Genomic DNA, 13,129 nt, shown 5'->3' on the forward strand with positions numbered 1-13,129 from the left:
CACACACACACACACACACACACACACACACACACACACACACACACACACACACACACACACACAGAGCAGGCCACTTGTAGGTCAGTTATGTGTGAGTACTTTGTGAGTCTCCCACAGTGACTGACAGAGGTGGCAAGTTTGTCACTAGTTAGCAATTTGGAAAAATGACTGCAAGAGAGGAACACACAGGCAGAAGTCTAACAGGGAGACAATGTTAAAAACTTTTAAGCAAAACTGTACCAGCTCAATCTAGTTAACAGTACAATATATATATATATATATATATATATATATATAGTTTTTGTTTTTTTTTAATCACAACGTTATTTCCATGTCACATGTACGTTAACCACAACAGCTGGAATACTCAAACTACACCCTACTGTTGCCTTACTGACTAGAATTTGGTTTCAGATAAATATGTGTTCAGTCTGTTGCCTGCCATTTCTATGGTTCTAAATATGTTTACAGATAGTGAGCACTAGAATTATGATGCAGGCAGCCGGAAATTTGTTTCCTGTTCATTTTTCTATGTGGAACAGGTTAAGACACCTTTGCATCTGCTTTAAGAATTGACTTCCAACTGCATCAGAGATTATTTTCAGTGAATTCTGACATGCCAAATTGCAAGGCTCTCTAATATGCTGACTTCTTATTCAGGAAACATTATGTAATTATAATTATATATATTTTTTAACTGCACTGCAAAAGTAATACGAGCAGCAGAGAAGACTCCAGAAGAGACTAGTGAGTGCAAGGACAGTGACAGAGATTGCTGACAATAAAAAGTTCGATTATATAACAATAATATAATTATAGATTTTGAGTGGATAATTAAAAACTCCACTCTGCTTTTGGTCACACAATGCCAGTAGATTTTGCCAGGTGGATTTAGAATATATTAACAATGGGATAAAAAATCTAAAACTGAAATCTCTAACTTACAGAAGTATTCAGACCCTCAATTCAGTACTTTGTAGAAGAAGCCCCTTGGGCAGCAATTACAGTTTTGACTCTTCTTGGGTAAAAATTTGCGCATCTGGATTTAGGGAGTTTATCCCATTCTTCCTGGCAGATCCTCTCAAAGCGTCGAAGCATCTGTGAACTGTCATCTTCAGGTCTCTCTACAGATGTTATATAGGGTTTTAGCCTGGGCTTTGGCTGGACCACTAAAGGACTGTCAAAGTCTTGTCATGAAGCCACTCCAGCATTGTCTGAGGTGGTCGGTCTTCCAGCAGGTTCACCCATCTCTGCAGAGGGTTCTTGGTCACCTCCCCGACCAAGGGCCTTCTTGTCTGGTTACTCAGTTTGACTAGACGGCCAACTCTAGGAAGAGTCCTGGTGGTTCCAAACTCATTCCATTTCACAATAATCGAGGCCATTGTGCTCCTAGACCACTCAAAGCTTGTCAGTATAGATTATTGAGTGTAGATTTTTATTCATTTAGAATTAAATCTACAACACAATAAAGTGTGGAAAAAGTGAAGGGGTCTGAACACTTTCTGAAATGAATGCATGTAATTGAAATTATTCATGTAGTAGACCTTCATGGAACTGGAACATGGCCTCAACATTTTTTGACACTTACGCCACCTTATCTTCATGAAATCCCTCTTTTCTACCTGATCATGTCTTTAATAGTTCTAATTGTTTCATTTTATGTTAACATTGTTAATAATACCATTGTATTTAACACCTATAACATGCAATTAAGGTGGGAATAATCATTTTCACTCCTGAAAATGATTACACTACACTGGAGTCATTTATTTGACTGTGACTGTTGATTACTAAGATCTTGGTAAGGTTGTTCTTTACAGTCATTTGAAAAAAGTGTGTGATTAAATGGTGTATAAAGATAAGATAAACTAGTCTGTAGGTCTGTCTCAGTGACAAGGATCAAGGTTACACTGGAAGTGAATGTTAATATGACATAAGGATTTGTCTTTTCTTTTTCTTCTTTTTTTTTGCATTACAGTTTAGTTTAGTTTAGTTTTTTTTATATGCACAAACCCCCATAATGGTAATGGAAAACTGGAAAAACAAAATGCACTGGACCCCTAAATTAGTAACAGTGGCTGTGTCAGATACCATTTAACAATAACTCTGGATAGTGTTATATGCAACCCTCTGCACAATTGCCACGCTAAATCTTAGAATCAATATTTGTTGACTAATGTGACCTCTCTGAATCTTTCTGCATGGGTCTGCATTCATTCTCGCTTGTGCTTGTGTGTCCTGATACACACGTGTGGGTGTTTTTGTGTCAGTAATGAATATCAGTTAACAGTGGTAACCTTTCTGCTCTGCTCAGAATTTGTGAATAGAATATTATCGATTACTGTTCAATACATGGAGACTGATGAGAATAAAAATTTTCTCAAACTTGGGGCCTGTCTGTCTCTGGCTTGCCCAGAGTCCTTGCTCAGTCAATTTTATGCATCCTGTCAAAATTTTATTGCTCGCTGACTAAAATCATATTACTAGTTTGTCTGCATCACAATGAGTGGAGCAGTAGAATAAAATGAAACACTAAATACAGCAAAAGTGAAAAAAAAATCCTCCATCCTTGAAACATTGATGAATTGGTAATACTACATACAGATCTGAAAATAAGTTGTTTTTTTCTACTTTGTGACATGCATTGCACATGTGTGTCTCTTTCTCTCTAGACTTGTCATGTACCTGGAGAGAGACCTGCGCAAAGCCACACCTCTTAGAGAGAACCCCAGGCAATCAGGATACCTGTCTCAGTGTCTGGACTTACTGATTGTATATCTGAGCAGCACTGCACCTCTGATACTGGGTACAGACAGATACATGCACACAAAATAAGGCAAAATAATCTTCTGCATGATAGTGCATGTGTGTATTTTTATGATCCTGTAAAACCATTCAGATAATTTTAGCTTAGTAGGAAATTTTTAATGATTTTGCTAGTAGTTGTAGTAAACTTTTAAATAGTCATATATGGTTTATGTTTGTATGTACCTCTCTACTCCCATCCCTTCTCATCTTGTAAACCCATATCTTGTCTCCTTGCCTCTCTCTAGAGGATGTCTTGTGTGTGTTGAGAGATGTGATTGGGAGGAGACACCCTTCTACAGCTCAGAGCAGACAGCTTAAACACACTTTGCCTACCATATCTGTAGTGCTGGAACTTCTTTCATCACAGGTAACTATGACCAAAAGGAATATTTTCCATTTTAATGTTCTAGCATTATTGTATGCAAGGTTAACCTCACAGATTTCTTTTTAAAAATTACCAATACCTATTGCTAAGATTGAACATAGCCTTGCCCATCTATTTTGCAAGTCAATTATTTTTATTAACCACACATTTTTAGTCATTTTATTGAAGGCCAAGTGTGTGCACCTGGCAACAAATGTATAATGATTTGATTTAGACTACCATTTGAAGACAATAATGTAACATAATTTTGCCTAGTTGTCCCATCACCACATCTCTGTTTGACTGTGTGACTGACTTTGTCTTCACACAGGTCTTTCGATCTCAAATTGTAACTGAAGAGTTTTTGGCTCAAGTTGGATTGCTGCTTGTAAGTGTCTGGTAATCCTGATTACTTGTTTTGATGTGGACTTATCATTTGTCTCCACATCAGAGTGATTGTTTTACAAACTAATGACACTGTTAAAACTAGGATGCATTAGGACATTTTGAATCTGAATTTGTTTGACATGTCAAAACATACAGTGACATCCCAACAGGTTTAAGCCATCCAAACAATTAGGATAACATAAAAAGAAGCTCTCATTTCCATTGCAGTCCCTGTAGGGAGACAGAGAAAAAAAATAACTGAAACACACAGCAGCATATAGTGATAAGTACATGACTAAAAAAAGAACAACAATAAAAAGCAGTATTCACAGTACAGTAAAATGATCTCAACCAAGCATTTATGAAGTTTTTTAATTTTTTTCTTCTAATTTTACACATCCTCTTTCTCAGAGCTATGTCACCTCCATAGAGTCCAATGAAACAAATCTGACCAGCGCTGTGGGTGAGGTACTTTTTCAATTGCTACAATGACAGCACTTATCAATACAATACTTATCTATTATGTCATTTCTTTTAACAAACTGTACTTTTCATTCACGTATATGTGATTAACATTGTGGGTTTTTTTTTGCCTTCAATGTTTTATCTTTATGTTCATCATTAATCACATTATATTAGCTGATGCTTTAATGTAAGTCTTAATTGTTACAGTACATTTTCTTTACCTGATCTAATTGAGACTCAAAGTAATGAATGAAGCCTCTATAGTTGAACAAGCGTGACTTTGTAAAAACCCATACCTTTTAACAAATGCTTTTTATTTGTGGAGGCTACATTTCAACATCTTTTACCTTTAGATCATAAGAAAAAAATACTAATATGTGAAAGATAAGAAGAGAAACAGATACATCCTTGAAGGGAGAGATGTGGCGTTGAATGTCAAATGTGTTGTGCAAAAGGCAAGTTCAGAGTACAGGGTCAGCCACAGTGCACTGCCTTTGGAGGAGCTGAGGGGGTTATGATATCAACCCTACTCCAGTTGCTAGCTCACAAATGGAATACACCCAGACATCAGTGCAGGGGATTCAGTGTCTGGTCAGCCTGTGGGTCATCCACCACTTTTATTGATGATTCAGTAGAGCTGAATGATATTTGATTCCCTCTAGGTGCAGCAGTGTGTGAGGAGTTGATTAGGACATCTCTGTCCATTGTGGAAGTGCTGAGTCAGCACCATGCTCTCATCACTCCATATCGTAGTGCTGTAAGTATGCGTACGATTGAGTATCCAGCTGACTTCCTAGACTGTTTGTGATTGTTTGTGTATGTGTGTCTGTCGGTCTGTTTTAGTGTCACTGGCTACTTGTCTGTTTGTCTGACTGTCTGACTGACTGATTATCTGCTGAAAGTTTTACAAAGAAATATAAGACAGGTATCCTGTGATATTCAACATCAGTACATTACCTCTGACAGGACTTTGGAGACAACCTGTCATCATCCTGGTATTCTTAGAATAACACAAGTAATACATAAGTTGATTTGCTGTGATAGAACACTTGAAGAAAACCAGTGAGGGATATAAAAACTGTCAGGTTAATGTTCATGTCTTCCTGAATATCTCCTATTTTTGTCCATTTCATATAGTGGCCCCTGGTTTGATATTTGCTGTGTGTCTTCCAATCTGCTAAACCTGTCTATTAGTGATCAGAGGACACAGGGTCAACTTGCGGGCTATTAGGCAAGACACTAATCAACTATTGAACCAAGACAGCCTCATCAGATCAGTGTGCATGGTGTGTGTCTGTCTGTGTGTGAGAGTGTGTGTGCGTGCGTTTGCGTGTGTGAGAGAGAGAGCGAGGGAGAGTGTGCATGTGATAGGACAATGAGATTGTGTTTAATGACTATTGACGTATGGAAGTGGAGAGCAGCAGGAAGCAGACAGGATGGAGGGAGAGAAAAGAGATGAGGAATAGAGGAAAGGAGCAAAGAGGAGTCTTGCTGCTGCTGAGAGTCAATAACACAGGAAGACACTTTAATTACCGTCAGCCAGCTCAGATTAACTTTTATTGCCAGCTGGACAAGGAGACACACTCATGTTTGAGTTAATTTACATCTCTGAATCCCTATCACACAGTAAAGTTGGAAGTAAGTTTTTCCCCCACAACGTTTTTGTTTTTTCCAAATAAGCCACTTTCTCAATAAAAACGAAGAAGGCATGACCAGGAATTAAATTCATTCCTAGTAGATTTAATGTGCGATTGAACTGTAATATGTAAAAACAGATGAAACACTTTACAGGCTACACAGATATTTAAAAGTTTTTACTAACAGATGCAACCAAATGTAGTCGATTTTGGTCACTACACACACAACAGTCAGCCACTAAGGTTGTTTCACTACTTTTTGAGTTATGTTATCATATTTATCAATTCAAAACAACAGAGAACCCCAACATATTGAAGTTTTCTCTAAAATAATATAACATAATTTTGATACAAAACAGTACAACACAGCACTAATTAGTAATGAGCAAAACCAACTGGTGGTTGCACTTACACTGCTATCGAACAATATTAAATTGAGTCAATTAACTTGTTTATTACAATACTGTTCACTTTGGCAAATAGAGAATGCCAGCATCCTCTTTTCAACTCAGACTGAAAACCGCTCAGTTCTCTACAAAGGCCAAGATATGCTGAGCATCATTAGATACTACTGACTGTGTCTAGGAGCTGCTAGCTAACAATAGCCAATTTGTTGTTAAATTAATGATGTACAATAGCTTCAGTACAGCAGGTATATTAAAAAACATGTAGTTTTATCCACTGTCTAATTAACAGTGTACACATGAGGTTTGTTTGCCAGTAACCGAAGTTGAATTTCAGAAGACCAGCTGTTGCCTCTGATTTGCAAATGGTATAAAAGGTAAAATAAAGTGTATACAACATTGCGTCTTTCTTAGCCATGTAAGAAAACAGATAAAATAGTATTTTACTATTTTTTAGTGGCTGCAAAGCAAACTGAATTAAATTCATCTTTAGTTGTAATTGCGGTGATTTTTTTTCGCACCACTGTACAAAAGGCAGAGGGATTACTATGTAAGAGAGCAAAAACAGAAAAATGGGAACAAGAAAGGATTTCAGAAAGTGGAGGGACATGTCACCCATAGATAACAGTTCAGAGAAACTACATCAAGCCTCCCCCCTCTCACACACACATAAACACACACTCCATCCAGTCTTTTGATGGTTGTGATATTAATACACAGACCATTAAGTGGTGGACAACATCCTTTGTACTTTTCTTTCTCTGCCTTCGATGTAATGACCTCACACACTCACTCAGCATTAGTGTTGTTTCTATGGTAATATTAGTAATCATGCAAATTCATGCAATACAGATTTATGCCTAAATAAAGGCTTTGAAAGTTGTGGAGGTACATTTGTGTGTGTGTGTGTGTGTGTGTGTGTGTGTGTGTGTGTGTGTGTGTGTGTGTGTGTGTGTGTGTGTGTGTGTGTGTGTGTGTGTGTGTGTGTGTGTGTGTTTGTGTGTGTGTGCGCGTGTGTGCGCGCGATCAAAGAATCACTCAACAGTGTATTTCCATAGTAATCTGATCCTCTGACAGTGGTGTGTGTGGTTGATGCCCACTGAATTAATATAGCAAAGTGTCTTCTATTCAGTGTAATCTAAAAATATATCTGTTTTCAGATTTGCTGTATATTAAGCATGCTTTCAGAGAAAAGGCTCAAAAAGCTTTTATTGATACACCTTTTTCCCCTCAAATGAGAGAACATGGGACCAAATTAAATTATTTATACTGTTCATCTTCAACAGTGAGAGTGAATGTGAACTTTTAGAAAGAAAAGAAAAGCCTTCAGCGGATTTGCAGTAGTTTTGCTTGCACATTTTCAGCAAGTTAATTTTATGTAGCTACCTTACATGCCTGACTAGCAATTACTATGCATCTTTGATGCACTTCTTTACCTGATCTCCTTCCACTTATTGAGTAGATGTGGTACTTGGTACTTACACCAAAGTTTCCTACTGCACTGAAGCTTTAGTGATGTCCCTCACTTGTAAGTCATTCTGGATAAAAGCATTTTCCAAGTGACTAAATGTAAATGTAATTTACTTTTACTTTTTTCTACTGCTGCATCATTTCTACCTGATATACTCCATGATTCTAGTATTGCTTTACTACTTTAGTTAATCAGCCTCTTACAGAGTATTGTGGTAAAGGATCAATACAGTGTAATGTGTAAAGATTTTTGGTTCATTTATGTGTCTTGAAGGTTGTGGATGCTATCCTGCCTCCTCTGACAACACTGGCTTTCAACAGAAATGGTAAGAGAGGTGGTTGGTCGTTTTTGAGTCGGAAGAGAGAAAAAGAAATGAGACAGAGGGGATGTGAAAATACAAGCAAATGTCAGACTGAGAGAGGAGGAAGTGAGGAATAGAAGAGAGCAGAGCAAATGCGAAAGAGTGGAAGAGAGGGGACATGTTTAGAAAGATAGGGGCAGACCAAATTGTTAAAGCGCATGCCATACAACTGCAGTGACATTTGCATTTGTTGCAGGTCATACTCGCCTTTCATTCCCCTTGTTTTCTTTCTGTTATCAAAGGAAAAGGTGCCAAAATCTGGAAAAAAGATATTTACTGTACATACATCAATAGATAGATAGATGCATATTATGAAGATAAATAGATGAAGAAAAAAGTGTAGAGGAATGAGATAGCAAAGATGCAAGGACATGGTAAAGAAGAGAGGCTAACCTTGAATGTTTAAGGTCATAAAAATGCCTGCATTAATGAACTGTGTATTTAGTGAAAAGTGTTGTAATTATCCACAGCAGTGTTTTGTTTTGGACCCTCAGTGAGTCATTATTTGCTTTCTGTGGGTCCCAGCATGACAGAGTAAGAGTATGTTTTGTGGAACCAGTTTCTTAGGGTAAAATAATGTCCTTGTTTCGTGGTGGGCCATTAATACTGTTTGGTACTTGGTATCATGTCACACTATTTTATTGTCCATATACATTATGTATTATATAATGTAGATAATGTAATATTCAAGCATCTTAGTTATACTATGTCTTTGATATGACAATTATGATCAGTTTATGTGGTTATTTCAGTAGAACACAGTAAAAGTCAGTAATATGCATACACTGATCAGGTCAAAACATGCCATTGAACATCTTTTACTCTTAGTCTTAAGCTGTGTTACGTCTTAACGTTACTGCTGCCTCTAAATCAACAATTTCCTTGTCATTTCTAAAGCAATGGTCAGGATGTTATGCGATTGTTGAATATCACTCAGTAATATTTTGTATACTATCCTCTCTTTGTTTCTCTGTGTGTATGTTACAGTGGAGTGGTCTGTGTTTGTTTTGAGGATGCTGTCTGAACTCAGTCTTGTCCTGCTGGTCCAAGATGGTGATGGTCCTGATGAGGATGAGAAGAAAGAGGAAAAGAAAGAGAGACAAGAGGGAGGAGGAAGGGCAGCAGAAGGAAGAGATGAAGGAAACTCTTCCAGTCAAATCTTAGCTCTCATCACTAAATCTCTGCTTCCAAGGTTGGTCTGATTCCCGCTAAGTATCGGACTTACAGTGTGTCTGGTTTCCTCTGTCAATTTTTGTTTCTGTAGGAACAGAAATGACTCCTGTGAATTCCATCATTACAGCATAAACACATCAAGTGTGAATCTTTGATACAAATAGTGTAAAGGAAGACCATCATCAAAATTATTTCTACACTGGCACTGTTTTGTTCCACTTGTATTACTGATTATTTTTCTCCTTTAACCCGCTTTTGCCAAACAAACTTATTTGAAGTAAGTCCAACCTAATCCTTGGTTTATGCAAGTACCCCACTATTTTTGGTAAATACTAGATGTACATAGACCCAATATTGAAACCAAAACAGCTGGAGTACAATGACAGGTCAAGTTGAAAATACATTAAGCCTTCAATATTATCATGACAAAAGGTTATATTAGAGTTGAGCCTTTAAGACCCTGATTTCTTGAAATGGAAACAGAGATGTTCAACCATCATAAATTCGATGAGCCCACTTAAGATCTTGGGGTTTCATAGACAGGTGACAGTATAGTCAAGGGAATTATACATGTATCGAGATATCAGTGATGGTATACTGTAAATATTTACTGAAATCAAAATCCTGCCTCTAGGTCTTTAAAATAGAATATGCAGATTCGTTTTGTGTCCTGCGTCTGTGGGTCCTCGTCACATCCTAGTACTTCGTCAGATACGGCTAACTGACAAGCATCCGTCTTTATGAGTTTTGGCAGCCAATGATCTGGCAGTCTTTGGAGAGCAGAGACAGACAAATACAGTTTGCAAAAGTTCATATCATGACAGAGTAACAAGAATACAAAGTAGACGTTGAAATTTGTTGTGCTTTTCTCACTTTCCTTGACATCTTCTATGTGGATCTATACTTTATGTTCCTATACCATTATCATTTTTACCCTCCTCTTTTAAAATATCCTTCTCTCTCATTGCTGTTACCTCTTGTTCATTTTTATTTCCACCCCTATTTTTCTACCTCACCCCCCCCTCCTTTACCTCTCAAATTCTCTCCTCTGCTCCTCTTTCCACATTTCTTTTTCTCCTATTATACCTCTGGTTTCCCCCTCCCCCTCTCCTCCACCCTCTCTCCAGATCTGTTCCAGTTTACACTCTGTTACTAATGATCAGAACAGTACATTAATTATTAACTCTTCGAAAGCCAAATGTTGTACTCATGTTTGTGTCTAGGTATGAGTCTCTTCTTCGCGCAGCAGAGCCTATCCCACTCTACGCACTCAAACTGCTGGTATCAATGACTGAACACAGCACACAGATCTGCAGGTACTGTACACATAGTCACACACAATCAATCACACACAGAGACAGCAAAACACTGTTAAGGCATTGTAAGAAAATGTGATTGTACTGTACCTCACAGTACCATTCTAAGTATTATCAGCATCATGTACCAGTTTTATATTATACATCCATTGAAGTTGTCCTATGTACACCAGCACAAAGTGAAAAGCAAACCTGGTCTGTTCTTCCAGACATTTACCCACCTCTTAACAGTAAATTAATAGTAAATTTTATGTGGAGAATACTTTTGTTAACTGGAGATAGTTTTGACTCCATTATTCTCGTTTTCTATCCAATACCAAGCTTTGGTAGTACTGAAATGTTTTTGCAGTCCTGGCAGGCATACGCATAAGTACACACAGGCACATTTTAGGCTCTCAATATGTAATGTTTTAATGCCAAGGCCAGTCATTCCCAGTTCAGTACTCTGAATCACTACTAACTGTTTTTTATTCACAACCATGCACACACAAACACACACACCTGCTTAAATGTGCACACAAACACAGAAACTTACCATTGGCAGTGATTTATTTACCCACTACAGTACAGAGAGATATACACAAATAATCATTTATTTAGTGATGTAGCTGATGCACATTCAGGGCTAATAGCAACATCAGCACAGCTGCGCCTCTGCTCGTGATCTACATTTAACAACACCCTTTTCACCCCTCTTAAAGCCAATGTTTTCTACATTAGTAATCAGTTTAGTGGCAGGTATAAGGTGCTGTATCAGCTAAGATGTGTAAAGACTTGAAACATTGTGCTGATATATCTTGGCACACTAGCTTCTCCTGAAGAGGTTTGTTAAAAAGTATAATGCACATGCTTCAAATATACAACACTAAGACAAAATTATTGCTGCTATTCACTGCTGCATAATGTTGAAGTAATTTGCTATTCAGGATTTTAAAAACATTTCTTGAGGAAGCAGTCATCTGACACCAGAATAAAAAGAAGTAATGATGTGTTGCTGTTGCACAGAGAATCTGCTGATCCCTATTCTAACCATGAGATGACTCACCTGTGTGTGTGTGTGTTTGTGTGTGTTTGTGTGTGTGTGTGTGTGTGTGTGTGTGTGTGTGTGTGTGTGTGTGTATACACACATGCCTGTGCTCACTCGTGTCTGTGTGCTTGATAGATGTATTCTGACAGCAACTGTCAGTAAGTCTTGATTCTCTGGTCATCTGTCTTCTCTTTTCAGCTGTTGATAGACACAGAAAGTGAGGGGGAAAAGAAAAAAGAGAGGAGGCAGAGAGAGAGTGAGAGAGAATGGGAGGGCGTGGAGTGGATGGGGGGGTGGAAGGAAGGATAGAAGGAAGATGTAAGAAAGAGATGGGGAGGGAGATTGAGGAAGATGGATGGAAAGAAAGAGTAACACTTAGAATGAGAGAAAATGCTGACAAAGGGAAGGGGGGTGCGGGTGGAAAGGATGAAATGTCAGTGGGTGAGGTAGCATGAATATGTGTGCATCACCTCTTGGCTTTGAAGAGAGGATGAGTGAAAGTAGGACAAAAAAGGGTGCAATGCCCCACATGAGCAGTTTTTTAGCCTAATAATGGGATTAGAAGCCATATGTAGCAAAAAGTGGTTGCTACCTTATTACAGAAAATCCTCAAACTTGTATACTGTATATAAGGCCAGCTGCCTTTTGGTCTTACAAATACAGTAACACAACCACAGATATTTGTGCATCACAAAAAGGTCATAAATACAGAAATGTCCATGGCCAAATATGTATAGTTCTATGTTCCATCTTAAATATTTCAATAAAAATATTGATTTACAACAACCGTGATTGTTAACTATCTGTTTTGTCCTATCCTTATTTCTTTCCACTCTCCAATCCACTTATTTTATCTACTTCAGCCATAATAAACCCCTTATCACTATTATCCCACTCTCCGACCATCTCCATCCATCCCTCCCACCCTCCCTCAGTTCACAGTTCACCCTCGTTGGTGAATGTGCCCCTACTTCTCTTATCAGTAATAATACCCCCTCTTGTGTTCATCCTTCTCTTCCACCCTCTCTCCTCATCCTCCTCTTTCCTTGACACAAGTAGAGTGACGTGAACTTTTCAAATTGGTGTCAGCACTCTTCTCTCTACATCTTTGTTTTTCTTTCACTCTTTTCCTCTGACATTATTAACAATATTTTACATTTTTTCTGTCTCCCTCATTCTCTTTCTCCCACCATCTCTAATTTATTAACATTAGTCCACATTTCTCTCTTTCTCTGTGCCCTCTCTCCACAACTCTCCCTCCATCACTGCGGTTATACAATCAGAAATTAAATTGCCTGGGTCTTGGTTAGATAAGTGTGGCTATGAAGCCAGCCGTGCGGTAATTAGATGGTAAATTGGGGACATTAACGTTGGGAAGGCAGCCTGCTGTCTCTCTCTGCATTATCACAGCCCAGACACACCTTCAAACAAGTACATTTACTATGACCTTTAGCCAAAGAACCTCATGCTGTGTGTGTGTGTGTGTGTGTGTGTGTGTGTGTGTGTGTGTGTGTGTGTGTGTGTGTGTGTGTGTGAGAGTGACAGAGAGAGAGGGTGGCCATGTATGTCTGCTATCAACCAAGTATAAGGTACTGTTTTCTTTTAGTTTAACTGGCTTGGCTATTGTGAATGTAGAATATCTATACAAAATATACATATTTGTAATTTTTAATAATTCTTACCATGTGTTGTTTTTTTTTTTTCTTTCATCAT

At 38.0% G+C, this 13,129-nt stretch overlaps 1 protein-coding gene across 1 annotated transcript in view; it reads left to right on the forward strand.

The window, feature by feature from the left end:
• The window catches only part of ulk4 (unc-51 like kinase 4), an 81,280-nt gene that overhangs the window by 39,761 nt on the left and 28,390 nt on the right, over window positions 1-13,129 (forward strand). Inside the window, exons 23-30 of the mRNA XM_023410419.2 lie at window positions 2,676-2,809; window positions 3,057-3,178; window positions 3,507-3,563; window positions 3,974-4,025; window positions 4,690-4,784; window positions 7,813-7,864; window positions 8,888-9,092; window positions 10,297-10,389. Coding sequence (XP_023266187.1) covers window positions 2,676-2,809; window positions 3,057-3,178; window positions 3,507-3,563; window positions 3,974-4,025; window positions 4,690-4,784; window positions 7,813-7,864; window positions 8,888-9,092; window positions 10,297-10,389 — 810 coding nt within the window. The remainder of the gene's footprint in view (window positions 1-2,675; window positions 2,810-3,056; window positions 3,179-3,506; window positions 3,564-3,973; window positions 4,026-4,689; window positions 4,785-7,812; window positions 7,865-8,887; window positions 9,093-10,296; window positions 10,390-13,129) is intronic.

This window comes from Seriola lalandi, unplaced genomic scaffold (genome assembly GCF_002814215.2).
Source record: "Seriola lalandi dorsalis isolate HSWRI2012SDOR001 ecotype SW California unplaced genomic scaffold, Sedor1 jcf7180002054425, whole genome shotgun sequence".
Lineage (NCBI taxonomy): Eukaryota > Metazoa > Chordata > Actinopteri > Carangiformes > Carangidae > Seriola > Seriola lalandi.